Below are 26,377 nucleotides of genomic sequence, written 5' to 3' on the forward strand. Positions count from 1 at the left end.
GCGGTCCTCATGAGAGACAGTTTCCTCATAGCGCTTGATGGGATTTACGGCTGCACTTGAAATTTTCTGGATTGACTGACCTTCATGTCCTGAAGTAATGATGGACTGTCATTTCTCTTTGCTTATTGAGCTGTTCTTGCCATAATATGGACTTTGTCTTTTACCAAATAGGGCTATCTTCTATATACCACCCCTACCTTATCACAACACAACTGATTGACTCAAACACATTAAGATGGAAAGACATTTCACAAAATAACTTTTAACAAGACACACCTGTTAATTGAAATGCATTCCAGGTGACTACCTCATAAAGCTGTTTGAGAGAATGCCAAGCATGTGCAAAGCTGTCATCAAGGCAAAGGGTGACTACTTTGAAGAATCTCAAATATAAAATATATTTTGATTTGTTTAACATTTTTTGGTGGCTACATGATTCCATATGTGTTATTTCATAGTTTTGACGTGTTGTTATTCCACAATGTAGAAAATAGTAAAAACTAAGAAAACCCATGGAATGAGTAGGTGTGCCCAAACTTTTGACTGGTACTGTACACTACCGTTCAAAAGTTTGGGATCACTTAGAAATGTCCTTGTTTTTGAAGGAAAAGCACATATTTTGTCCATTAAAATAACATCAAATTGATCAGAAATACAGTGTAGACATTGGTAGTGTTGTAAATGACTATTGTAGCTGGAAACGGCAGATTTTTAATGGAATATCTACATAGGCGTACAGAGGCCCATTATCAGCAACCATCACTTCTGTGTTCCAATGGCACATTGTGTTAGCTAATCCAGGTTTAGCATTTTAAAAGACTAATTGATCATTAGAAAACCTTTTGCAATTATATTAGGACAGCTGAAAACTGTTGTTCTGGTTAAAGAAGTAATAAAACTGGCCTTCTTTAGACTAGTGAAGTATCTGGAGTATCAACATTTGTGGGTTCGATTACAGGCTCAAAATGGCCAGAAACAAATAACTTTCTTCTGAAACCCGTCAGTCTATTATTGTTCTGAGAAATTAAGGCTACTCCATGTGAGAAATTGCCAAGAAACTGAAGATCTCGTACAGCGCTGTGTATTACTCCCTGGCTCTAACCAGAATAGAAAGAGGAGTGGGAGGCCCCGGTGCACAACTGAGCAAGAGGACAAGTACATTAGAGTATTTAGTTTGAGAAACAGACGCCTCACAAGTCCTCAACTGGAAGCTTCATTAAATAGTACCCGCAAAACACCAGTCTCAACATCAACAGTGAAAAGGCGACTCCGGGATTCTGGCCTTCTTAACAGAGTTCCTCTGTCCAGTGTCTGTGTTCTTTTGCCCATCTTAATCTTTTATTTTCATTGGCCAGTCTGAGATATGGCTTTTTCTTTGCAACTCTGCAAAAAAGCAATATCTGTAGAGTAGTTTCTACAAAAACCATATTGGTGCTCATATAGAACACAGTGTTGATTTACATGTTTCAACATTCTCTTATACACCAAATGTCCCTTAACCAAGGGATTTGTAATCCAAGGGATTTACATCAGTTTTTTAAAATGCATTTGACAGAGAGTAACCAACATTCACAAAAAAGTTATTAAATTCACATGAAATAACATTGGTGTCACTGTAGGTCTTATTTCGAACAGTAAATTTAGATGGAATAGTTCTACTGTAGATGCCTTTTCTTAAACAATTGATTGAAGATTTTCCCAGATGACTTCATATTATTTTAAGGATTCTTGAAATTTGTTAGTAAAATATAATTTTGGGGATATCCAAAGTAGGTTAGTAAATTTGTTCTTATACTTTTTGTAATTTGCAGAATTCAGGGGACAGTTGTTTTTAAGTGAGAATCTTTTGAGAACGGTTGTAAACCAAGGTTTCCAGAACCCTTCTACTGCTCTCTGTGGTTTAACTACAGGAAAGCAGTGGTGAAATACAGAATTGAAAGATGTGAGAAAAGTCTGGTAAGCAGACTCTGCATCGACTTGATTATAAACATTTTCCCATGAAATATCATCAAAGCGCTCACAATTACTTTTGTTAAATATTCTACATTTAATGCTACTGATCATCCTAATGTGTTCATTTCCAGCTGCCAAAGAGAAGTCATACCCTATTCCCTACATGGTCCACTACTTTTGACCAGTTCCTTATGAATAACTATTTCCTCAACCCATGATGACTATAGGCAATCTATCCTATGCAAATCTATCCAATGCAAATAAAACAAGTGTACTGATTCATAAACCTTGCAATAGCTTATTATTTAATCCTAGGTGGTCACACTTTTGGGAAAAACAGAATAGGCTGATACATCCATCAATTACATGTTAAATGCAAAGTTTATTGCAAAACTGTGTGTATCATTTCCCCCTGCCACACCCACTAGCGGCCTACTGATACTGTTGGTGTGTGTTGGTGTGTGTGCGTTTTGCTGCGTTCAAAACAACTGGGAACTCGGAACTGGTAACTCGGAAATTTCCGAATTCGGACTTCAGTGCGTTCAAAACAACTGGGAATTCGGAAAAAACGAGCTCCAACTGGAAAAATCGATTTGAATGGTCATCCACCTCGGAATTCCAACTCGGGAACTCGGACCTCTTTCTAGAGCTCCAACTATCCGACCTGAAAATCACTGACGTCATGATTTGACTTCGCATTTTTCCGAGTTCCCAGTTGTTTTGAACGCGGCACATGTGATGTGGAAAAGTGTTAGATATCCATGGTAATGATGACGTCTTCTCCCTTGCTTTAATTTGAGGAAACCCCGTGGCCTCAAAGCCCGCCTCTTCCCCCGCGCTATCATCCTATTGATTCTTGTTTTAACTGTGTTGGTTGATCCGTCTCAAAGACGGGTTCTCATTGGGCTACCGTTTTGTTAGACACGCCCGTTGGTCTGATTTGGTTGAAGGCATAGATTATTTCCCTGCCCAAATATCTTCGTAAGGTATTTACTCGGAGTGGCGGATTGGAACCAGGTAAAGGTTGGGGAAATATATTAACATTTTTTTTCTTTAAATCTTGGAAATTAATGTGTAGGTCATTACATTTAACATGAAGTTCGATTGTTCTAAATTTGTAAGGAAATGTCAACTGTCTATGGATAGTTAGTATACGATGTCGTTTGGTCGCCGGTGCAGTGGTGCTTCATAAAAACGATTCATTCTGTGTCGCGCGGGGTTAGTCAAGCAAGCAAGCTAGTTAGCATTCGCCGTCAGGGCAAAACGACACGGGGCAAACCATAGCGAAACCAACACACTTGATTTTAACGAGAAAGCAGCAGTTGTAGCGGCTAGGATGTTAACTCGTGAACAAGTATTGAGTTACAACATATCAGTCCTCCAACCATTAACTGTCTGTTAGCTAGGCAAGTGCTGAATGCGCTTTTATTTTTGTACCTTTTTTGTATTTAACTAGGTAAGTCAGTTAGGAACGCATTCTTATTTTACAATGTCGGCCTACCCCGGGAGGACCCTCCCCTAACCCGGACGACGCTGGGCCAATTGTGTGCCGCCCAAAGGGACTCCCGATGACGGCCGGTTGTGATTACAGCCCGGGATTGAACCAGGGTCTGTAGTGACGCCCCTACTACTGAGATGCAGTGCCTTAGACTGCTGAGCCCCTCGTGAACTTCCCTTCGCAACTAATTAGAAGAGTATGTTACTTTAGCTAACTAGCAGAAAAGTGAAGGTATATCCAAAGATATTTATAACTAACCCAAGATGGTTCACCTGTGTCGTTTTCAATGGGAGCAAATTAAGCATAGTGGCGTGAACAGGCAAGGAGTTGGGCAGAGCCAAGCAGTAGTTAGTGAAATCCTTTTGGCACGTTCTAGTATGCCTATTTCCTTTATGAAATGCCTGCTCTGTTTAGTGTGTTTGTGCACTTGCACGCCTTGTAAACAATAGTTTGAAACCAGAAAAAACATTATATACATAACTTAGTGCAGTCTATTCGTAACACTGCCGGCCACTGATCTTCCTCTCCTCACCATATTTGTTGTGGAGTGGAAATTCCAACCAGATGCTTCAGATTTATACATCCGGTGAGACATCTGGCTCCGTGTTCATTATGGTATAATCAGAGATATTAGAGAATGGAGGAGATAAGAATCCCACTGGGAAATGTATGAAGAAACGTATAATGCCCCACCCAGCAGACTGTCGACCAATCGTGTCATGGTGCGTTACGCGGGTGCTAAACTAACCATTGCGCAATCCCTTCTCAATCAGGATATGAGTCGCGAAACCTTCCCATTTTCCTCGAAAGTACATAATGTGGTTATTCCAAATCTACAATATTATAGAGAGCATGTTAATTCTCACATCTCTGAAAAGATTTGTATTGTTGTACTTTTTCATGAAATTCATGCTAATGTTTTTTTTTTTTGGAGCTAGCGCCCAGTTGACTCCTTGAATGAGAGCTCAGAATCGTCCACGTTGCACCGTGCGGCCCATTGACGACTCATGGGCAACTTACACAATGGGCATTAGTACCATTTAAATGGCGTTTCCCATCTCCTAGGCAAGGCAGTTCGGTATCCCAGCTAGCTAATGTTATCTTAACAAGTTATTGAATTGATTTATTTTTGTTACAGGTGAACTGAGTTGACTAGCTAGCCAACCAAACGGCCTTACAAGGTGTGCATGCATTGACCATTCTAAACAATCAAATTTTCTTCCCCAGGTGTCTGGATAACATACCTGTACCTCCACCCACCTGCCCAAAGATTAGAACTATTGTTATACACGATCTATCCCCACACCGTTGTCCCCTTCTCACATCTTCGGACTTTCTTTGAAACTGCAAGCGACAGTTTGAACATACGATAACTCACAAACATGGATAAAACGGAGCTGATTCAGAAAGCCAAGCTGGCCGAGCAGGCAGAGCGTTACGACGACATGGCTTCGTCCATGAAGGAGGTAACGGAGAAGGGTGCAGAGCTGTCATGCGAGGAGAGGAACCTTCTCTCGGTCGCCTACAAGAATGTTGTCGGGGCCCGGAGGTCTGCATGGCGGGTCATCTCCGCCATCGAGCAGAAGACAGAGGGCAGCGACAAGAAGCTTCAGATGGTCAAGGAGTACCGGGAGAAGGTGGAGACAGAATTACGAGACATCTGCAACGATGTATTGGTGAGTTAATGTATTTCTTCTAGCCAGTATGGGCATGCATGGCTTTGAGAGAGCCACATTTGATTTACCTCGTTCATATTCTCTGCTGTAAATTGAGGACAGATATTCGGTGACGACAGCAATAAACCGTCTCAGCCTGTAGGCTCAGCACAAGCAGCAAACGAGGTCACTTGTGTTATAAAAAGCTTGATTGATAGAATCACCAACACACTATGTTTCTGTGAGGCTGAGGGCGGCACCAACTTGGATAGATGGTAGCTTAACACAACAGGATTCATACAATTACCAATGGGCTCTTGATTTGAGAAACTGAAATGCAAAATAAGCTGTCATCCATTCCTTTTCTTGGGGAATGAAATGGTGATTCGGTTGACTGAGTAGTGGTATCCCCCTCTGTATGAAAATCTATTTACTAGTAGTGCACAATGGCGCTGTCTTAAGTCCCTCATTCATGGACTTTGACATTGCAATGCTTCTATTTGTGACGTTTATCTGAAACTATGCAGAAAGTCTGCCCCAATTGATTCTGAGCCACAGTGGTGAAGTGGCATGACCTCCCCTTTCCACTGCTGCTCCCATTCAATAATGTGTCGTACGGCAGGCAGCACCTCTTTCTTTCCTCCTTTAAATTTCACTGAATAGTTTATTGGGGTTGTCAACAGAACAGTCAGACATTCTGAGTCAAAGGCTATGGCAAATGTTCACGTAAAAGGCTCTACTTTTACTTGGCAGACTCTTGTGGTTTAGTTTGATTGTCCGCTTGAGTTTGATATGCCAGATCAATAAGGCAGAGCAGCAGCCAGTGAACTGGGCCTCCAGTGGAGATGTTACAGCATCTAGATATGATAACGCGTAAAACATTATTTTTATTTTTTTGACCTCTGCTACTGATAATATTGGCAAATGACTGACAGCGCTGTAACAATTCTGTTACTACTACATTTTGAGAATGTGTGCCCCCCTGTCTTTTTTTTTCAATCCAAGGACATTTTATTTTTGCTCTTGTACAGGATGGTTGTTTCATGCATTTCCTGTGGAACTGAACTCATTTTAAGCACACACCTTCCTTCCCATGTAGTAGGGAACACTATTTTGGGGATCAACTCCGTAAGTTTGGCTGTCATGGGCTGGTCATATCCCCCAACCCTATCTGGTGGATCCTGTTGCCTTTGCTGTCCCTCAGTTCTTTGTTCAACAGAAGGCCATGGTTGCATCTGAAATGGCAGCCCGTAGGGCCCTGCTCTACAGTAGTGCACTAAATATGGAATAGGGTGCCATTTGAGACCCCATAACGTGTGTTAGCTGGAAGTTACCTGACCTGTTTGCTCCCAGTGTCCCATCTACTGCCACTATGGGAAAGTGTATTGTTGCACCTGGCTGTAGGGTTTGAGTAGGTGTGGCCATGGTGAAAGACAGCACCTGTAATCTCTCTCAGATTACATGTCACCGCCCCTAGTGTTCATCCACTTTAACAAATACTGCTGTTTGACATCCAAATTGTACAGAGGCTATGGGCTAAATGTCAAACAAGGCTAATTTACTCTTAATTCCACTCTGCTCTTGCCAGTATCACTTGTTTATTTATTTTAAGTATCGGCCCTCGCCACCTTTTGTCAGAGCTTATTTGGCGTTCTTGATATACTTGCCCAATGCGTAAAACCAAGATTTAGTTTCTCATTGGTAGTTCATGACCTTCCCGTGGGCTCACTGTATTCAGCTTTAATGTAGTACTCTATTCTCTAGTGTTAACTACTCAACCAGCACAATAACCGCGTGTGTAAAGAATGTATGTGGCCGCCTTACTCTAAATAGGGCAGAGATATCAGTGCTGTTGGCAGATTAAGAGATGTTTGCACGACGTCTAACTGTATTGTTCAGTTTATCCCTCCGAACAGGAGGTGTCCTCCACATCGGGGTCTGCGTCCCTAATGGCACCCTATCCCCTATATAGTTCACTACTCTTGACCAGGGCCCTATGGGGAATATGTCGTTTGGAATGCAGACCTGGGCCTCAAAGGAAAGGGGATGGATCGGTTCCAAAAGCCAGGCTATAGTTTGATACAGAACCTGATGCACATCCTTGACACAGAGGAAGAGTGGTTTCCTGTCAAAAGGGGGACTTGTGGCAGTGACTTCATTCAACAGGCTGTGTCTGAAACATTGAACATGTAGCAGGTAGACAGGCACACGAGTCCTGAGCACATGTGGCTTTCACAGTTGTCCAGACACACTTATTGTACATTAGCTAGATGTTTGGTGATAGAGGAAAAGCTCACTTATATTGTCTCTTGTAGATCAGGCTTAGATCAATCACTCTGGTGGATTAAAGCCGCTCATTAGTATTCCAGATAAGTCCATCCTCTACTCAACACCCTTTGATCTACGCAAGCCAAGCTCTCGTCCACACAGACCCTGAACTTAACCTACACACATGGCTTGCAGAGCCTTGATCAAGTGGGTGACCCTCAGGGCACAAGCCATGCGTACACTCCTCCCCACGAGGACCAGGGTTCAATCCCAGTCTCCACCCTTCATCCAATGTCTCCCTTCTAGATCTATGCCTGTCCAATAGCCTCGTATGGTTAAGTGAAACTCTCCTTTAAAAATAAACTACACATATGGCATTATCCTGCTGTCACTTCCTGTATAGGAAGCTGTGACCCTGATAGACGGATGTCCATTGAGGGTGTGCTGGTGTGGCAGGCTCAGCACTGAGCTTGCGCGCACACTGAGCCACATCTGGGTGCTCTAATTCTGCACTGGCCATCTGTTAAAGCGCCCTGCTTTACGGGGCCAGTGCCCTCTACATGGGGCGCCTCTGGGCTAGTACCCTACACTCTCCAGTGGCCCTCTGTCTTGATTATTGTAGGTCATTTGTGTAACCTACGGTAAGCTTATGAACTCTTACAAACTCAACCAAAGTTTGATTTTATTTTACCTTTATTTTACTAGGCAAGTCAGTTAAGAACATTCCTTTTTACCATGGCAGCCTTCCCGGCCAAAGCCTAACCCAGACGACGCTGGGCAAATTGTGTGCCACCCGATGGGACTCCCAATCACGGCAGTTGTGATAGTCTTGAATTGAACCAGGGTCTGTAGTGAAAGCTTCTTGCACTGAGAAGCAGTGCCTTAGACTGCTGTGCCACTCGGGTGATGGATAACTATGCAGAATGATTACAGCTGCTGATATACTGGAGTCTCAGTATTATTGTGTATGGTACCAATAACCTTCTTTACCATATAGGCCTACTTCTCTTGTGATCATCGTGCATGCTGTTCGTTTGATCTGACCACCATGGATAGTAGGGCTGGGATTTGCCGGGGACCTCACAATTTGATCTCACTGCGATTCGATAATGCGATTGAATTGCAATTCGATTTTACAAACATATTGCTTACTATATATCTGCTGCAGAGATACAAGAGCCATATAAAAATGTGCGGAACCTGTTGACTCATCCGCCTCCCTGCTCCGTTATCAGCTCCGTTATCTTGGTTGTTGACCAACATTAACTTCACTATCTACAAATACCTAGGTGTCTGGTTAGACTGTAGACTCACATTAAGCATATCCAATCCAAAATTAAATCTAGAATCGGCATCCTATTTCGCAACAAAGCATCCTTAACTCATGCTGTCAAACACACCCTCATAAAGCTGACTATCCTATCAATCCTTAACTTCGGTGATGTAATTTACAAAATAGCCTCCAACACTATTCAGCTAACAGTGCCATCCGTTTCGTCACCAAAGCCCCATATACCACCCACCACTGCGACCTGTATGCTCTCGTTGGCTGGCCCTCGCTTCATATTCGTCGCCAAACCCACTGGCTCCGGGTCATCTACAAGTCTTTGCTAGGTAAAGCCCCGCCTTATCTCAGCTCACTGGTCACCATAGCAGCACGCGCTCCAGCAGGTATATTTCACTGGTCACCCCCAAAGCCAATTCTTCTTTAAGCACCAGCTGTCAGAGCAGCTCACAGATCACAATACTTGTAAAAGGCCCATCCAACTACCTCATCCCCATACTGTTAATGTTTTGCTCCTTTGCACCCCAGTATCTCCACTTGCACTTCTATCACTCCAGTGTTTAATTGCTAAATTGTATTTATTTCGCCACTATGGCCTTACCTCCTTTATCTCACTTCATTTACACACACTGTCTATAGACTTTTTCTCTATTGTGTTATTGACTGTGTTTGTTTATTCCATGTGTAACTGTGTTTGTCAGACCGCTTTGCTTTCTTGTCCAGGTCGCAGTTGTAAATGAGAAGTTGTTCTTAAGTAGCCTACCTGTTTAAATAAAGGTGAAATAAAAAAAATCTTACCTCCCGTCAGTAACAGTTTCTGGTATAAAGAATATACAGACAAGCTTTCATGTTTAATTAAAGCAATGTTTATTGTACTTGTCAATGTTATGGATGAGTGCGTTGTTTGTTTGGTTCTGTTCCTCTGTCTGTAGCTTCCGGGTATGCTGGGATAAGGACCAGAGCTACGGTAATCGGGCTGGCTTTGTAGTGCCTGTCCCGACTGGCTTGTTCATGTGAATGAGCATATTGGAAGACTCTGTCAGCATGGATGGGATTTTGTAAATGTGTTATTGGTTTATTGTATCATGAGAAATGTGTTGCAATGTATATAATTCATTGTTTAGCTGAGTGGAAAATGTAGGCTTTGATGAAGGTAATTGCTTAATTAATTCGTACTGGGTATGTTCTGGTGGGAGAGGCTTCCCCTACAAAAGGAGTCTCTCAGTTCAAGGGGGAACCATTTTGGTTTGAGCTGTTTAAAAGTTGTCCCCTTAATGTGTAGTTTGGATGGCAGTACTGTTTTTCTTCCGGATTCACTATGTAAATAAACACCCTTGCACAGAAATACTTTTGCGGCTCCACCATCTTTTTATTTGATAGAGGTAAGGTTTTTCAGTTCAGCCTTCTGGCCTACTCTACGTGACAAGCCAGTGAGGAATTATTGATAAGGTTGGAACCAAAGTGCTGTTCACTGTTTCCAGGTGACCCTAATTAATGTTTCTTACTTCATGCAGCAAGCGAACTTATAAGAAATCCCACTATGTCCTCCGAACCCTCAAACAGGCAAAGTGTCAATACAGAACTAAGATTGAATCATACTACACCGGCTCCGAAGCTCGTCGGATGTGGCAGGGCTTGCAAACTATAAGACTACAAAAGGAATCACAGCCGCGTGCTGTCCAGTGACACAAACCTACAAGGCAAGCAACACTGAAGCATTCATGAGAGCCCCAGCTGTTCCGTAATACTATGTGATCACGCTTGCCGCAGCCAATGTAAGACCTTTTAAACAGGTCAACATTCAAGGTTGCAGGGCCAGACGGATTACCAGGACGTGTACTCCGAGCATCTGATCAACTGGCAAGTGTCTTCACTGACGGTTTCAACCCCTGTCCGTAATACCAACATGTTTCAAGCAGACCACCATAGTCCCTGTATTCAAGAACACTAAGATAACCTGCCTAAATGACTACTGACCCGTAGCACTCCCATCATGAAGTGCTTTGAAAGGCTGGTCATGGCTAACATGAACACCATTATCCCAGAAACCCTAGACCCACTCCAATTTGCATACCGCCCCAACAGATTCACAAATGATGCAGGTTCTATTGCACTCCACACTGCCCTTTCCCACCTGGACAAAAGGAACATCTGTGAGAATGCTATTCATTAATTACAGCTCAGCGTTCATCACCATAGTGCCCTCAAAGCTCATCACTAAGCTAAGGACCCTGGGACTAAACACCTCCCTCTGCAACTGTATCCTGGACTTCCAAGGATAAGGGTAGGTAACAACACACATCCGCCATGCTGATTCTCAACACGGGCCCCTCGGGTGCATGCTCAGTCCCCTCCTGTACTCCCTGTTCACTCATGACTGCATGGCCAGGCATGACTCCAACACCAAGTTTGCAGATGACACAACAGTTGTGGGCCTGCTCACCGACGCAGCCTATAGGGAGGTGGTCAGAGACCTGGCCGTGTGGTGGCAGGACAACAACCTCTCCCTCAGCGTGATCAAAACAAAGGAGTTGATTGTGGACTACAGGAAAAGGACTGAGAATGCCCCTAACAAACTAACATGGTCCAAGAATGCCAAGACAGTTGTGAAGAGGGAATGACAACCTATCCCTCCTCAGGAGACTGAAAAGATTTGGCATGGGTTCTCAGATCCTCAAAAGGTTCTACAGTTGCACCATCGAGCATCTTGACTGGTTGTATCACTGCCTGATATGGCAACTACTCGGCAGTGCCTACTGCTCGGTAGTGCGTACTGCCCCGTACATCACTGGTGCCAAGCTTCCTGCCATCCAGGACCTATATACCAGGCGGTGTCTTGAAGGTCCTAAAAATTGTAAAAGGCTCCTGTCACCCCAGTCAGACTGTTCTCTCTGCTACAGCACGGCAAGTGATACCGGAGTGCCAAGTCTAGGTCCAAGAGGCTTCTACCCCCAAGCTATAAGACTGCTGAACATCTAATGAAATGGCTACCCAGATTATTTGCAATGCCCCCCCCCCCCCCCCGTTTCCGCTGCTGCTACTCAGTTTATCTATGCATAGTCACTAACTCAACCTACATGTACACTAACGTTTAAAAGGTTGGGGTCACTTAGAAATGTTCTTGTTTTTGAAAAAATACATTGTTTTAAATGACTATTGTAGCTGTAAATGGCAGATTTAATGGATTATCTACATAGGTGTACAGAGGCCCATTATCAGCAACCATCACTCCTGTGTTCCAATGGCACGCTGTTAGCTAATCCAAGTTCATAATTTTAAAAGGTTAATTGATCATTAAACCCTTTTGCATTTATATTGGCACAGCTGAAAACTTATGATTAAAGAAGCAATAAAACTGGCAGCCTTTAGACTAGTTGAGTATCAGGAGCATCAGCATTTGTGGGTTTGATTACAGGCTCAAAATGGCCAGAAACAGACCTTTTCTTCTGAAACTCGTCAGTCTATTCTTCTCAGAAATGTAGGCTATTCCATGCGAGAAACTGAGTATCTCATATCGCGCTGTGTACTACTCCCTTCACAGAATAGCGCAAATTGGCTCTAACCAGAATAGAGAGAGGAGTGGGAGGCCCCGGTGCACAACTGAGTAAGAGGACAAGCACATTGGTGTCAAGTTTGAGAAACGGATGCCTCACAAGTCCCCAACTGGTAGCTTCATTAAATAGTACCCGCAAAACACCAGTCTCAACATCAACAGTAAAGAGGCAACTCTAGGATGCTAGCCTTCCAGGCAGAGTTCCTCTGTCCAGTGTCTGTTCTTTTGCCCATCTTAATCTTTTATTTTTATTTTCCAGTTTGAGATGGCTTTTTCTTTGCAACGCTGTCTAGAAGGCCAGACTCCTGAACATCTAATGAAATAGCTACCCAAACTATTTGCATTGCCCCCCCCTTTACCCTGCTGCTACTCTGTTTATCTATGCATCGTCACTTTTTTAATAACTCTACATGTACATATTACCTTGACTAACCCCGCACATTGACTCTGTAATGGTACCCCCTGTATATGGCCTCGCTACTGTTATTTTGTTGCTCCTTAATTTTGATTTAGAAACACCCTGCTAAGAAAAGAAACTGGCAAACAGTAGTTTGCATATAGTAAGACACCACACAATAATAGTGTAGTTATGCTGCTTTCCATAAGCATTCTTTCACCAACATTGTGTCCATCTGACCATGCAAAGTGAACGTCAACAAAATGCTTGTGACTGTCGTTGAGCAACTGCTCTCTCATTGAGTGACGGGGCAGGGCTTTGTGTGGTTAGCGGCAAAAAGGATGAGCGCGAGCGATGACTCATGTAGGAAACGGAGTAAACTATAACTGACATACACGCCAGAGTTACGTATCACATTTAACAAACCTAACATTGAAATACATTTTTATAGACTGTAAAGTAAACTCAAACCAGTCCCTGCATCAGTGTGTGTGTGTGGTAAAATAGCCCCAGTGGCTAACTTTTTGTGGTGCAGAGGAAAAGAGAAAGCTAGCCTATGGTTAGGGACATGACAGGGCCCAGCTCTTTTGCTATCTGTCTTTTTAAATGGATGTCTAAAATGGCATCCTATAGTGCACACCCATAGGGCCCCTGTTTAAAAGTAGTGCACTATATAGGGTACCATTTGATACACATACTGAATGTCTGAGCACATGTTTTGATGCGACAACGTTGCTGCCGACGACAGGTGGAGGAAAGGGGACTTCTGTCCTGATTCCCATCCTCCCACTAGAGTTGACCCAAATGGCACCTTATTCCCTACATAGTGCACTACTTTTGACCAGAGTCCTATAGGTCCTGACCAAATGTGGTGCACTAAATGGGAAATTGGGTGTCATTTGGAACTCACCCATAGTGGATGAAGGCAGAGAAGTGGTCTATATAATTCTTGACCCGTCATGTTCGTTTTGAGGGATCTACAAGTACGCTCTTCACTATAACTGTCATGCTGGATTGAGGTTTTTATTTTTGCTTGGTAAAATGGTCAGCGGTACTAAATCATGCCTTGAGCCTGTGAGGAGAGGGACCTCTGCTTCACTGGCCTGCTACTAACAGCCACAAACTGCTGTGGCTGCTGAGGACACAGGAGTGCCCCTTCCTCCATGTTGGTGGTGATGCCACGCAGTGGAAATGGTGGCCGGTCCAACCCTGTTCCTGGGTTGGCTGCTCGGCTGAAACATGCTTTAAGCAAGTGACTTCTCAGAACAAGCAGCAGTTAAGCTGTACTCTCCCCTCTGGCTGTCCATATCTATAGCAGTATTATGTCATCTCACTGAACAGTTGGTAGGGCAGAGTATAGTTGCCTGTAAGTGCCTCTCACTCAGGTTGTCGTCAGCCCATGCCGAGCTGATAATCGGGTATTAGAGAGCCAGCATGAACGGCAGCTTGTGGATGGTATCACCTTCACTCAAGCCTTCCACTGGGTTCTATCTATGCCTCAGCATCTTTCACTGAGTTAACCCGGGTTCAGGCCAGTGTTTCCTTTGGACCCAGATTAAACCTCCTTTGTATTTCCTTCCTTTAGGCTTAACAGTGGCCTCTCCATGTGGAACTCCTGACCTCCACAGGGAGCAGGCAACTGGTTAGCTGTTACCATGCCACACGTGTAGTCTTAGACCCAGCGTTTGTGCTGCCATGCCAACTCTGTCACTCATTGCCACGTGAAACAAGTTTGACGTGCCAATGACGGCAATGGAGGAGACAAGGACACAAACTTGTGGGACCAGGCTACCTGTCACACGTGGTCTCTAGGCAGGACTATTGTCTTCGGCTGTTAAAAGGAAGTGGAGAGGCGTTTGGCTCACACAGGAAGCTGGCTGTAGAGTGCTCATTGTTTCGTACCGGTGTTATGTGAATGCCACCACAACCTGTTTTTGTGTTACACCCACAACAAATTGAGGCAACGGTGAAGCCATCGAGTACAGCTTGGATGACTGATGGGGATCGAAAGTGAGATGCCCCTTTTTGCAACTGAAGTTAAGGCATGCCACTGTAGATGCTCTGATTTTCATGCCTCAACTAATCGAATGATGCATCAAAGTAAAGTTACTACATCCTGTTTTGTTGTTGCACAAAACCCCCATCTTCCATCGTGTGTTTGTGCGAGGCAGGCAGGCAGATTACGGTGTTTTCAATGAGATGGAATGAAGCCAAATGTCACACTTTTATGGGTGTTAAAAAAAAATCTAGCTATTTGTGATAGGATGCATCCCATATGGCACCCCTATAAAGTAGTGTATAGGGTGCCATTTGGGAAGTGCCCATGGAATTCGTAAAATTTAAATGAACTCTCCTCCCGTCTGTTTTCTCCCTCAGGGGCTGCTGAGCAAATATTTGATTGAAAATGCCCCTAATGCGGAGAGCAAAGTCTTCTATTTGAAGATGAAGGGAGACTACTACAGATACCTGGCTGAGGTGGCCTCTGGAGACAACAAGAAGGGTAAGTGGGTCTCCAGTCTAAGTCCCATATGGCACCCTGTTCCCTACATAGTGCGCTACTTTGGACCATGACCCAAATGGCCCCATATTCCCTATAAGGTGCACTACAGTAATGGGTTTTGGTCAAAAGTAGTGCACTATATTGGGAATAGAGGGTCGTTTGGGACTCAAATCTACTCTCTCAGGAGTTATTGGGCTGCTGGCTCCAATGGGCCTCGCTGTCTCCCACTCCTTAGTACCAGTCAAATGTTTGGACACTGACTCATTCAAGTGTTTTTCTTTATTTTTTTTAACCATTTTCTACATTGTAATATATTAGTTAAGACATCAACTATACACATGGAATTATGTAGTAACCAAAAAGTGTTAAACTAATCAAAATATATTTGAGATTCTTCAAAGTCGCCACCTTTTGCCTTGATGACAGCTTTGCACATTCTTGGCATTCTCTCAACCAGCTTCATGAGGTAGTCACCTGGAATGCATCCCATCTATTTTGCGCTTAGTCCCACTATCATTTGTTTTTCTACAGGACAATGCCCCCCAAAAATCACTAACAATTACTCTGACCAGAAGGGCCAACATTGGAATAATATTCTAAATCTCTTTTTAATATACATCAATAAAAAAGGCTCCATGTCAATGTGTAGGTGATATGCATATTTGCTACAGCCTCATGTCCAAACCGATGCTGACATGAGGGAGGTAGCAGAAAATGTAGCTTAACTTTAATGAGACTTCAGGTTGCGTAAAGTTAGGCTAAATGGCAGTCATCTGTTGACAAATAATAATTAACGTTTAGAGGCTTGATTTCTAACGGTTTCATCTGTCACATGAAACCGCTCACGCATGTGGTGTGCTTTTGAGAACAGTGTTCCCGCTAATTGCAGTTTGGACCATTCCTGTGTAGCCTACAGCCATGTGCACATTGTTGATCTTATAATATGAAGGAATAAAACTGTATCAACATTTTTAAGCTGAATGGTCTGATCGGTTGCATCAGCCTCATTGCTTTTTAATATATTTCTTAATGTGCAATGGTTGTATTAATTTTAGATCTGTCATCACTGACAGGATGCCATTGATTAAGTCCTGGAAGGAATTATTATATAAAGACACCAAGTATTTGGTGGTTATTTAGCAATATTTTGTAGGCTACCAAGCAATGTTTTATCATTCTTCGGGACTAAGCAAATTTGTGGGCCGGCTGCGCGCACTGTGAAAAGAACTGTGAAAATTCTGTCTTCTGCCACGCGTTTACTATGACCACTAAGGCTATACCTGCTTTTAAGTTAGTTAGAACAGTGGCCAAGTAGACTACTGTGGCTATTTTGATCGTAATGTAGGCCTATCAGTGGCCTACCATTTAAAAAAAACAATGGAGAAAGTGTATCCCAAAACATTTTAAAAAGCTGTTTTTTAATCATTCAGCCAATGTGTGGTTTTCAATGTAGGCCTACATTCATGAGACTTAAAAAAAACATGGAGGGATTTACATTAACCTGTTTTTTTTTGCCCACTTGTCCTTCAGACAAGCTGACTGAAAATGTTGTTTGATTCAAGAAACCACTTTACAAAAAATAAAATACATTATTCCCATGCCATTATTTCAGCGACTCCGACAAATGATGCTCCTCTCTGCCTATTGTTGAGGGGTTGGGTTAAACGCGGAAGGTACATTTCTGTTGAATGCGTTGTTGTACAGCTGACGAGTTATCTCCCTTTCCCTTATTGGCTACTTATCTTATTCAAGCCTTTCTCAAAATACAGCACTGTCCCTTTTTTAAGACTTAAAAAAAGCTCTTTACCTGACTTGCTTTCCATAGATGGCTAGAAATGCACTTTTTGTGCTCTTGTAGGAAGCAACCTCTCCCCCATTGCTGACGAGAAATGAGCTGTAACTGGGCTAATAACTAACAAAGAATACGAACAAATGTGCACAAGTGGTTACATGCAGCTCTCGCATTGATCTCAAAACAAGCTCATCTAGCAAATGTGTGTGTCTGGAGCTCCATCCAGACCTCTCGCTCCAGGGGATGCAAGCTTGTTGGTTTAATGCAGGCTGAGTGAGTTTGGGCTATGGACGTGGTGATGGGTATATGAATGTTCTCTCCTTGCTGCTGCGGGGTTCTTTCCCTCCCTCGTCCCTCACCCATGTCTCCCTATCTCATCCATCCATGATTACCTTCCCTCCCTCCCTCCATACCTCTTTACCTTCCCTCCCTCCATACCTCTTTCCCTTCCCTCCATACTTCTCTCCCCTCCTTGCCTCCCGCTCTCTTTTCCTCTTGCCATGCCCCCCCCCCCCAGTGAGAGCGTTATCTGCCAGCCGCCTCCTCCCTGGCAAGCCTCAGCCACTGAACACGAGACTGCACAGAATTAGTGTCATGGTTTTCCCCTTACAGCACCGCCCCAACTGAGGTTTGAACAGGGGAGGGAGGATGTTGAAATGTAGGCCTCGTTAGTTAGTAGCCTAACGCTTGCCGGCTTATTTTGGCATCCAGGCCAGGGACTTTGCAACTTGATCCACATGTATCATATCCAGGGATTATTTGTTACATTGTAGTTCTTAGAAAATGCCATAGCACTGTTCAAATCAAAATCAGATTTTATTCGTCACGTGCTTGGTAAACAACCAAGTTTCACTTAGTCTACACCTAATTTACAGGCCCTTCCATTTGTTATAGAGGAATAATAGAGTAAAACGCATTAATAATGAACAATGAGTAACGATAACTTGGTACTGCTACCCTGTGTGTATATAGCCGAGTCGATGTGCAGGGGTACAAGGGAATTTGAGGTAGATATGTACATATAACTTGGTACTGCTACCCTGTGTGTATATAGCCGAGTCGATGTGCAGGGGTACAAGGGAATTTGAGGTAGATATGTACATATAACTTGGTACTGCTACCCTGTGTGTATATAGCCGAGTCGATGTGCAGGGGTACAAGGGAATTTGAGGTAGATATGTACATATAACTTGGTACTGCTACCCTGTGTGTATATAGCCGAGTCGATGTGCAGGGGTACAAGGGAATTTGAGGTAGATATGTACATATAACTTGGTACTGCTACCCTGTGTGTATATAGCCGAGTCGATGTGCAGGGGTACAAGGGAATTTGAGGTAGATATGTACATATAACTTGGTACTGCTACCCTGTGTGTATATAGCCGAGTCGATGTGCAGGGGTACAAGGGAATTTGAGGTAGATATGTACATATAACTTGGAATGAAGTGACTGAGAATACTCAGTAGCAGCAGCATGTGGTTCGTGCAAAACCCACCTGCGCCCGGTATAACAGTCCTGGATGGCAGGGAGCTCGGCCCCAGTAATGTACTGGTCCTGAAGCGCCTTGTGGTTGGATGCCAAGCAGTTGACATACCAAGCGTTAATGCAGCCAGTCAAGGTGCTCTCGATAGTGCAGCTGTATAACTTTTTGAGGACCTGAGGGCCCATGCTAAATCTTTTCAGCCTACTGAGGGGTAAGGGGTGTTGTCGTGCCCTCTTCACAACTGTGTTGGTGTGTGTGGACCATGGTAGTTCATTAGTGATGTGGACACTGAGGAAGCTCTCAACCTTCTCCGTCTATGTTACGTTACATTTAAGTCATTTGGCAGACGCTCTTATCCAGAGCGACTTACAAATTGGTGAATTCACCTTATGACATCCAGTGAATGGAGGCGTGCTCAGCCCTCTGTTTCCTGTAATCCACGATCAGCAACTTTGTCTTACTGATGTTGGAGGTTGTTGTCCTGGCACCACACTGCCAGGTCTCTGACTACCACCGTCCTGTCGTCGGTAATGTAGCTCCGGTGCTCAACAAAGGATATTTATAAGCCCATTACCTCATGTAGCCTAGCTTTCAGAAATGCTTACGGTGGCCAGACTAGGGAAAGGAAAGTGACCCCATTTGCAGCAATGATGGATAGGCCTACCTGGAGGAGTAATATTTCAAATTTACAAAGTTTGTAATGAGACTGGTTCTGTGCCAAATGGCACCCTATTCCCTTAATAGAGCACTTCTTTTGACTATGGGCCTTGAAGAGTAGTGTACTATATAAGTAATAGGGTGCCATTTGGGACGTAGACAATGTTTTAGAGTTGGAGCTCCATCTCAATGGTTCCTCCCCTTTCCACAGAGACGATATCCAACTCTCAAGACTCGTACCAGGAGGCGTTTGACATCAGCAAGAAGGAGATGCAGCCCACACATCCCATCCGCCTGGGCCTGGCCCTCAACTTCTCTGTCTTCTTCTACGAGATCCTCAACTCTCCAGAGAAGGCCTGCTCACTGGCCAAACAGGTAGGGATGATGAGACAACACAGCAGCCCACACAAACGGCACCAGATCCCCTATATAGTGCTTTCTTTTGACACCGGGCCTATGGGGCTTTGGTCAAAAGTCGTGCTCTATATAAGGAATAGGGTGAGATTATGGGGTGTTCTATATACACTGAGTGTACAAAACATTACCTTCCATTATATAGACTGACCAGGTAAAAGCTATGACCCTTATTGATGTCACTAGTTAAATCCACTTCAATCAGTGTAGATGAAGCTGAGGCTGGTTAAAATAAATGCAAGCCTTGAGACAATTACAACATGGCTTGTATGTGTGCCATTCAGAGGGGGAATTGTCAAGACAAACGTGTTAAAAAAAGTGCCTTTTGAACTGGTTATGGTTTGAATGTGTCAAGAACTGCAACACTGCTGGGTTTTTCACGCTCAGCAGTTTCCTGTGTGTATCAAGCATGGTCTAGCACCTAAAATACATCCAACTTGACACAACTGTGTAGTCAACATGGGCCGGCATCCCTGTGGAACGCTTTCGACACCTTTGTAGAGTCCATCCGCCGACGAATTGCGGCTGTTCCGAGGGCAAATGGGGAGGGGGCTGCAACTCAATATAAGGTGTTCTTAATGTTTTGTTTACTCAGTGAACACACACACACACACATAGCTGCATTATGTGCCATCTGTCTTCTGTCCATCTCTATCTTTGCCTCATCTCCCTGTTCATATGCATATCAACCATTGTTACTTGTGTTTTCGCAGGCCTTCGACGATGCCATCGCCGAGCTCGACACGCTGAGCGAAGACTCGTACAAAGACAGTACACTCATCATGCAGTTGCTTAGAGACAACCTCACAGTAAGTATCCTCTGACCTCCCCCCACCGAGCCACGGGATTGGTCGCTTCATCAACACATCCCACACACACCATACACCCACAGACACTGTGACTGCAACCAGTCTAGTGTATGTGCATCTCATTTCAGTATTTTAATGGCAAGCAGGAGCCAGTGCCATTTTGAGTGACAAGCTATGATATAAGGATTTGACCCAAGTGGAGCATAGGTATTTTATATACACTGCTCAAAAAAATAAAGGTAACACTTAAACAACACAATGCAACTCCAAGTTAATCACACTTCTGTGAAATCAAACTGTCCACATAGGAAGCAACACTGATTGACAATAAATTTCACATGCTGTTGTGCAAATGGAATAGACAACAGGTGGAAATTATAGGCAATTAGCAAGACACCCCCAATAAAGGAGTGGTTCTGCAGGTGATAACCAGTTCCTCAGCTTCCTGGCTGATGTTTTGGTCACTTTTGAATGCTGTCGGTGCTTTCACTCTAGTGGTAGCATGAGATGAAGTCTACAACCCACACAAGTGGCTCAGGTAGTGCAGCTCATCCAGGATGGCACATCAATGCGAGCTGTGGCAAGGTTTGCTGTGTCTGTCAGCGTAGTGTCCAGAGCATGGAGGCGCTACCAGGAGACAGGCCAGTACATCAGGAGACGTGGAGGAGGCCGTAGGAGAGCAACAATCCAGCAGCAGGACCGCTACCTCCTCCTTTGTGCAAGGAGGAGCAGGAGGAGCACTGCCAGAGCCCTGCAAAATGACCTCCAGCAGGTCACAAATGTGCATGTGTCTGCTCAAACGGTCAGAAACAGACTCCATGAGGGTGGTATGAGGGCCCGACGTCCACAGGTGGGGGTTGTGCTTACAGCCCAACACCGTGCAGGACGTTTGGCATTTGCCAGAGAACACCAAGATTGGCAAATTCGCCACTGGTTGCACTGTGCTCTTCACAGATGAAAGCAGGTTCACACTGAGCACGTGACAGTCTGGAGACGCCATGGAGAACGTTCTGCTGCCTGCAACATCCTCCAGCATGACCGGTTTGGCGGTGGGTCAGTCATGATGTGGGTTGGCATTTCTTTGGGGGGTCGCACAGCCCTCCATGTGCACGCCAGAGGTAGCCTGACTGCCATTAGGTACCGAGATGAGATCCTCAGACCCCTTGTGAGACCATATGCTGGTGCGGTTGGCCCTGGATTCCTCCTAATGCAAGACCATGCTAGACCTCATGTGGTTGGAGTGTGTTAGCAGTTCCTGCAAGAGGAAGGCATTGATGCTATGGACTGGCCTGCCCGTTCCCCAGACCTGAATCCAATTGAGCACATCTGGGAAATCATGTCTCGCTCCATCCACCAACGCCACGTTGCACCACAGACTGTCCAGGAGTTGGCGGATGCTTTAGTCCAGGTCTGGGAGGAGATCCTTCAGGAGACCATCCGCCACCTCATCAGGAGCATGCCCAGGCGTTGTAGGGAGGTCATACAGGCACGTGGAGGCCACACACACTACTGAGCCTCATTTTGACTTGTTTTAAGGACATTACATCACAGTTGGATCAGCTTGTAGTGTGGTTTCCCACTTTAATTTTGAGTGTGACTCCAAATCCAGACCTCCATGGGTTGATAAATTTGATTTCCATTGATAATTTGTGTGATTTTGTTGTCAGCACATTCAACTATGTAAAGAAAAAAGTATTTAATAATAATATTTCATTCATTCAGATCTAGGATGTGTTATTTTAGTGTTCACTCACATTTTTGAGCAGTATGTGTGTGTGTATGTATACATATACATATACACACACACACAACACACATGCAGTGCATTCGGAAAGTTTTCAGACCCCTTCACATTTTCCACATTTTGTTACGTTACAGCCTTATTCTAAAATGGATGACATTTTCCCCCTCAATTTACATACAAAGAGAAAATGTATTTTTCAGACCCTTTGCTATGAGACTTGAAATTTAGCTCAGGGTGCAGTCTGTTTCCATTGATCATTCTTGATCTTTCTACAACTTGGAGTCCACCTGTGGTAATTTCAATTGGTTGGACATGATTTGGAAAAGCACACACAAGTCTATGTAAGGTCCCACAGTTGACAGTGCATGTCAAGACAAAAACCAACCCGCGAGGTCGAAGGAATTGTCTGTTGAACTCCGAGACAGGATTGTGTTGAGGCACAGATCTGGGGAAAGGTACCAAAACATTTCTGCAGCATTGAAGGTCCCCAAGAACACAGAGGCCTCCATTCTTAAATAGAAGTTTCGAGCCACCAAGACTTTTCCTAGAGCTGGCCAAACTTGACAATCGGGGGAGAAGGGCCTTAGTCAGGGAGGTGACCAAGATCTCGATGGTCACTCTAGAGCTCTGTCAGAGTTCCTCTGTGGAGATGGGAGAACCTTCCAGAAGGACAACCATCTCTGCAGCACTGCCAATCAGGCCTTTATGGTAGTGGCCAGACGGAAGCCACTCCTCAGTAAAAGGCACATGACAGCCCGCTTGGAGTTTGCCAGAAGGCACCTGGAGGACTCTCAGACCATGAGAAACAAGATTCTCTGGTCTGATGAAACAGATTGCACTCTTTGGCCTGAATGCCAAGTGTCACGTCTGGAGGAAACCTGGCACTGTCCCTACTGTGAATCGTGGTGGCAGCATCATGCTGTGGGGATGGTTTTTATTTATTTTTTGCTGTCGAGACTGGGCTACTCGTCAGGATCGAGCAAAAGATGAATGAAGTAAAGTACAGCTGGATCCTTGATGAAGACCCGCTCCAGAGCACTCAGGACCTCAGACTGGGGCGAAGGTTGACCTTGCAACAGGACAACGACCCTAAGCACACAGCCAAGACCACGCAGGAGTGGCTTCGGGACAAGTCTCTGAATGTCCTTGAATGGTCTAGACCTGATCAAACAGCCTCTGGAGAGGCCCGAAAATAGCTGTGCAGTGATGCTCACCATCCAACCTGACGACGCTTGAGAGGATCTGCAGAGAAGAATGGGAGAAACTCCCCAAATACAGGTGTGTCAAACCCAAGAAGACTCGCGGCTGTAATCAATGCCAAAGGTGCTTCAACAATGTAAAGAGTGTGAATACTTATGTACATATTTATTTTTAAGAAATTGGAGAGATTCTAAACCTGTTTTTGCTTTGTCATTATGGGTTATTGTGATGGAGAAAAACATTTTATCAATTTTAGATATGGCTGTAACAACAATTGGGAAAAAGTGAAGGGGTCTGAATCCTTTTCGAATGCACTGTTTACAATTTAGTAGACCCTTGATTCCAAAGTGATTTACGGTACAGTCAGTACATTTTGTCTGACTTCCCTCCAGCAGGGTCTTTTGGATATCTGAGATGCTTGTCAGTTTAATGGTATTTTGTCTTGTGTGTTTCAGCTATGGACGTCTGACAATGCAGCAGATGAGCCAGAGGCTGGAGATGGAGAGAACTGAGATGCTCCCTGTCAACCCTCGCCAAGAAATACAACAAAAATGAGGAAAACAATCATTTTTACACCTTCATTCCTTATTGTTCCACTTGAAATGATTCTAGTAATGAATGCCTGTCGTACAATGGAGCTGCAGTGTGTGTGACATGAATCATTTTAGTTTTCACCACGACTCTGCTTTTTGGTATGAAGAAAAGCTCAATTAAGTAAATAATATTATCGCCATGCCTCAGTTTGCTTGTCCCGGCCTTCCTAATGTGCAGTTTCTGCTTTAAAAAAATATTCGCTTCACTTTAACTGTCTGTTCAACGTGACAATATAGGATGTGGGTGTCCAGAAAGATCGGTTTTCTGAACTTTAAAAGACCATTTGCAAACAGCAAGTATCGTGCAGCCTGGGCATATGGTGGGGAGGGAAAGGTATGTCAAGCTGACCCAAATTTGACAGGAATTCTGGCTGCCTCCACTGTCCCCCTGTGTGTTGGTCTTCCAAAAAGGTTGCTAGGTAGTTGCATCTGTCAACACCTGCTGGCCCATGAAAGCCAACCTGACATATTGGCTTTATCCCAAATGGCACCCTTTTCCTTTTTATAATGCACTAGTATTGACCAGAGCCCTCGTCAGACGTAATGCACTATGAAAGGTTATGGGGTGCTATTTGGGATCCAAATTGCCTGGGAACTTGAACACTCCTGAAACCTGTATTTTATGAATCTGTGGGGGCTATCCAACCAGTGGTTGCATCCCTATCACCTTTATAGTGCACTACTTTTGACCAGGGCTACTAGGGCTGTGGACTAAAGTAAAGTAGTGCACTATTGAAGGAATTAGGGTGCTATTTGGGATGTTAACTGTCAACAGAGCAAGTCCTATCCATGGGCTCTTGTAATGAGGTCTCTCCCTCCACGGTTATAAAACACTCCTTCCTAGTTATATTATTCACCTCAATGTGTTACTTTGTAGCATGTCTGACAATAAAACGTTGGTACTTTAAGACAAAAAAAAGAATGTGGAATGGCAATAGAATAAGTGCATGCATGCCCCTTTATTATTTTGTTCACTGTACACTGGAATGGGGAATCAATATTGCATACAGAAAGTCCCGTTTTTGTTCAGTACTTTTCTTTGCAGGTTTGTGCACATGTCAGAGGGTGTTTGGTTTGTCCAGTGATTGTCATTAGAGATTGAGACCACTAGTGTTTTTGCTAATCATTGATTGTAGCCCCCAAACCTTTGTGAGAATGTTTAATGCCCTGATGTTATGTAACACCTATGTAACATGAATAAAAATGACATTTTGTAAACCATAATTTGTGAGCAGACAGTGTGTTTACAGCCCAATTAATTTGTTTCGTTGGACATGACTAAGAACACCAGGCAATAAGTTCCACGTCATTTTATATTTTGGAAATCTGTTCCAAAGTATTCTCACACATAGAGGTGTGATCATATACAAATATATTTGAAATTATAGTTTTTGCCAAATCTGTTGGTTTCTTGTGGCCAATTTATATAATTCTGCTCTGGCACCACTACCATGCGCTCGAGAAAAAATCAGCTCGTTGAATCTAGTTGATCCCTGCTATACAGCATGTTTTACTTGGTTGTGTGTAACAGTATAGCTTCCATCCCTCGCCTCGAACCAAGGACCCTCTGCACACATCACATCTATAGCAGGGTTTTGGGGCCCCCGAGTGTATGTTTTGGTTTTTGACCTGGCACTACACAACTGATTCAAATAACCAACTCATCAAGCTTTCATTTATTTGAATCAGCTGTGTCATGCTAGGTCAAAAACCAAGACTCACCCATGGTGGGCCCCAGAACCAAGTTTGGGAAACCCTCCCCTATACAGCATTACTTTTGATCAGGGTCCTAGTCAATAGTACTGCGCTAAATAGGGAATAGGGTGCCATTTGGGACAAAGATAATACAGTACGTGTCCGGTTAAACTGACTGCATGAGGTTCATACAGTATCCTCATACAGAGTGGGAATACTATGTCCCAGTAGCCTCATTAAATCCCAGACATATTAATAGACTAGGGACTTCAGAATGAAAATAGCTGGCTTTTGAGCCCATCTCACATCGCTTCAAGAATAGTGTTCGCCAATTTAATGTACGTCATACTGTACTTAATTTGACACTGATTATTACGTAATGTCCGTTTGTGCAGGAATAGATGTCAAACAAATGGAATTGTATAATCATTTAGGTTATTTCATTGTCTTGTCAGTAAATGGCAAAAATAAAAAGTTATATTTGACTGTAAAAATAACAGCAATGTCACATTATGGGTCTATACAAACACGACAACCCAGTCAAATATTGGTTCAGATTTTAAACGCAAATGTTAGAAGTTAAAATGGGATGACCAAGCATTAAAAAAATGTATCGGCCCAAATGTGGCTCGGGTTTGAAATCACTCTCCTGCTGCTGAAGCTTTGTGATCCTGATGTAAGAGTGCTGCAGTAAAACCTAAACTACAATTTTCTGCAATATCTTCCGAACTCAGATCGACAGATGAACAAAACAATTTCTTATTTTCATAAGTAAAAACAGTCTATGATAGCAGGTAGATTTACTGCAAAAGAAATGTTCGAGTACCGCGTCCTGTTACTGTCATTGAGCTATAATATTAACTCGAGTGAACTATAGGCG

At 43.8% G+C, this 26,377-nt stretch overlaps 1 protein-coding gene across 2 annotated transcripts; it reads left to right on the forward strand.

The window, feature by feature from the left end:
• The first annotated feature begins 2,867 nt into the window (after positions 1-2,867).
• On the forward strand, positions 2,868-25,026 carry LOC135506111 (14-3-3 protein zeta-like). 2 transcript variants are annotated; one of them, XM_064925551.1, is made up of 6 exons: positions 2,868-2,970; positions 4,679-5,127; positions 14,986-15,109; positions 19,254-19,417; positions 20,170-20,265; positions 23,665-25,026. In XM_064925551.1, the coding sequence occupies exons 2-6, from the start codon at positions 4,834-4,836 to the stop codon at positions 23,719-23,721; spliced, it is 735 nt and encodes a 244-aa protein (XP_064781623.1). In that variant the 5' UTR covers positions 2,868-2,970; positions 4,679-4,833; the 3' UTR covers positions 23,722-25,026. The 2 variants fall into 2 exon arrangements, with proteins under 2 accessions (XP_064781623.1, XP_064781624.1); XM_064925552.1 differs by having other exon boundaries at positions 2,875-2,976.
• The last annotated feature ends 1,351 nt before the right edge of the window (positions 25,027-26,377 follow it).

Source organism: Oncorhynchus masou, chromosome 19 (genome assembly GCF_036934945.1).
Source record: "Oncorhynchus masou masou isolate Uvic2021 chromosome 19, UVic_Omas_1.1, whole genome shotgun sequence".
Taxonomy (NCBI): Eukaryota; Metazoa; Chordata; class Actinopteri; order Salmoniformes; family Salmonidae; genus Oncorhynchus; species Oncorhynchus masou.